This window comes from Meleagris gallopavo, assembly GCF_000146605.3.
Source record: "Meleagris gallopavo isolate NT-WF06-2002-E0010 breed Aviagen turkey brand Nicholas breeding stock chromosome 16 unlocalized genomic scaffold, Turkey_5.1 Chr16_random_deg7180001684340, whole genome shotgun sequence".
In the NCBI taxonomy this organism is placed as follows: domain Eukaryota; kingdom Metazoa; phylum Chordata; class Aves; order Galliformes; family Phasianidae; genus Meleagris; species Meleagris gallopavo.
The window spans coordinates 1-2234 of record NW_011098853.1 but is presented as its reverse complement, the minus strand read 5'-3'; the positions used below and the strand labels follow the sequence as shown (position 1 = coordinate 2234).

General features: G+C 39.2%; 1 protein-coding gene across 1 annotated transcript; it reads left to right on the top strand.

Annotated features, from left to right (window-relative positions):
* The first annotated feature begins 6 nt into the window (after window positions 1–6).
* On the top strand, window positions 7–1695 carry LOC104915511 (VPS35 endosomal protein sorting factor-like). The gene is made up of 4 exons (XM_010726421.3): window positions 7–140; window positions 432–554; window positions 900–924; window positions 1521–1695. The coding sequence occupies exons 1-4, from the start codon at window positions 51–53 to the stop codon at window positions 1664–1666; spliced, it is 384 nt and encodes a 127-aa protein (XP_010724723.1). The 5' UTR covers window positions 7–50; the 3' UTR covers window positions 1667–1695.
* Window positions 1696–2234: the final 539 nt, after the last annotated feature.

Here is a 2234-nt window from a genome sequence, read left to right as displayed (position 1 = left end):
GCCGGAAAGGAAGTACTTCTTCTACCTCCTCTTCTTCTTCTAGTTCTGTGATGGACCCACTGAGCAGTGTGTTGGATGGTACCGATCCCTTGTCACTATTTGCAGCAGCTGCAGATCCTTTGACTACTGCTGCTTCCGTGGTAATACTGTAGGACACTTAACTGAATAAAAAGACCCAAACACCAAAGCCAGCCGTGGATAAAATATTTGTCTGGCCAATTAGAAGCTTAATGTTAAGCTTAGGGAATATACTATACTAATAGGATAAAGTATTTCCGTTTGTGTTTCATGTTGATGTATGTTTTTAATATTGTAACTGTGGAAGGACCAGTAAGCACTTGAAGCATGGAGTTAAGCTTTATCAGTTTTCTCTTTTTTCTCTTAGATTTATTAAAATGTATTTAACGTTTGCTCTCATACTCTCCTCGTAGGACGGTATGCGAAAGAAACGGGATAAAGATGACAGCTCAGCACTAGGAAGTGACTTTGAACAGTGGTCAAGCAAACGCGGTGAAATACTTGCTAGATACACAACAACTGAGAAGCTCTCTATTGTAAGTGGAAGCTCCTCCAATTTTGTTTCTGATTTATCTGTTTATTCTTATCCTGTGACGGGTTTTAGGTGCCGCTGTTTTGTAACAATTTCCTGAGTAAATACCGCATGTTTTAATGCTGTGAGCTGTGCCACGTCCTTTCTGTCACTTTGGATGGTTTAGGAACTGAGACCAAAAGTCTGTTGAGCCATCATTTTATTGTTTCCTAACAATAGAAATAACTTGTAGTTTCAGGTCCACATCTAAGTTATTAGAGCCTTCGTTAGCATTGTACTATCTTGTGCGTTCTTGGAATGCTGGTGAGTACATGTTCTCTGAAAATCTGCGCTTTGTGTTTCTTCACAGAATCTGTACATGGGATCCGAAAAAGGTAAACGGTTTCTTTGTATCTAACTAGCAGTTTTCCTTGAAGTGGGGTGCGAGTGACAGACTCGTGGTCAAGAGCAGTTGAAATGTAATCCTGCCCTGACGTATGCTTGGCTGTATGCTGTTTTTCTGTCAGTAAGACTTCAGCTGGATTTTTACTTAAAACAATTACTGAAGACAGAACATCCACTTTGTCTCGTATTCCTGTAAGCTAATGAATTCATGTGTGAGAATCACTCAGAGTCGAAACTTTCAGGTTAGGTAAAGATCTTAGTGATAGCATCTCCATCTTAAATGATGTTAAATTGGTTGGATAGTCTGCTATAACCTGCTGTAACTTCAAAATCAGGCCTGTTTTGAGGAGTGAAGTTGAGCTTTTCTAACATAAATTATCCGATGGCTCTGTCCTTACCAGCAAAAGTTGTATGTTCAAAACAGAGGTTGGATCAAATGTTTGCTTTCAGTAATAGCTCCCCAATGGATGAAACCACCTGTCTTCTGTCACTGAAGTTGTCTGAGTTTGTCAGGCTCCTTCCGATTTGTTTCCCTTTTGAAGTCCAGGGGTTTAAATGTTAATCTCAAACACATCATCTTTCATAGGAAAAGGTACAACTAGTGGCTCAGCAGTTTCTGAAAAAGTGAGGACAAGGTTAGAAGAACTGGATGATCTGGAAGAGGTAGGAAAGCTTCTGGTTCAATTACATCGTTCTAAAAGTGAAATAAGCTTGTTAATTAAGATTTCCTAGTTGCTTTTTTTTTTTTTTTTAAGATTATCATAATTCTGCAGGTGAGCATAACCATAAGCATAACCTGTTTTTAAATAAATGTAATTTCCATGGGACTACCCCAGTAGCTTCAGTCTTTAGAAGATTGAGGGCAGCTCATATTCTTATATCACTGTAGTTTGTGATCCTGAAATTAATCTGATCTATCAGTGTTTCTTCACCTTAATACTGTTTATGGCTTGCAATTGCTTTAGAGTTCACGGAGCTTTACAGGCATTGTGTGGGGTGATTTTGTCTACTCCCATTACAGCCAGAGGCTGCATGCTGTTTACCTGACTGTAATTAAAGTTATGTTTGGATGCTTTATTGAAACAACGAGTGTTCAAATTGTTCTCAAAGTGCACTGTTTTACTGAGTATGGGTGAGGCATTAGTTTCCTAAAACCTGGATCTCTGGGTTACTTTTACCGTGGCTTTGGATAACGTTGTTTTGAAGCCTCGTAACAAGCTTGAGTTTGCCATTTGCCTTAGCAAGCACGATTCTGATGGTCACACAGTGGATTCTTTGAGTAGAGAAATACAGCATCCCT

Bases quoted from the DNA above. Each gene is read 5' to 3' on its own strand.
- LOC104915511 (XM_010726421.3), top strand. From the start codon at position 51: ATGGACCCACTGAGCAGTGTGTTGGATGGTACCGATCCCTTGTCACTA. The intron at 555-899 runs GTAAGTGGAAGC...GTTTCTTCACAG, and splicing joins CAACTGAGAAGCTCTCTATT to AATCTGTACATGGGATCCGA. The intron at 925-1,520 runs GTAAACGGTTTC...CATCTTTCATAG, and splicing joins GTACATGGGATCCGAAAAAG to GAAAAGGTACAACTAGTGGC.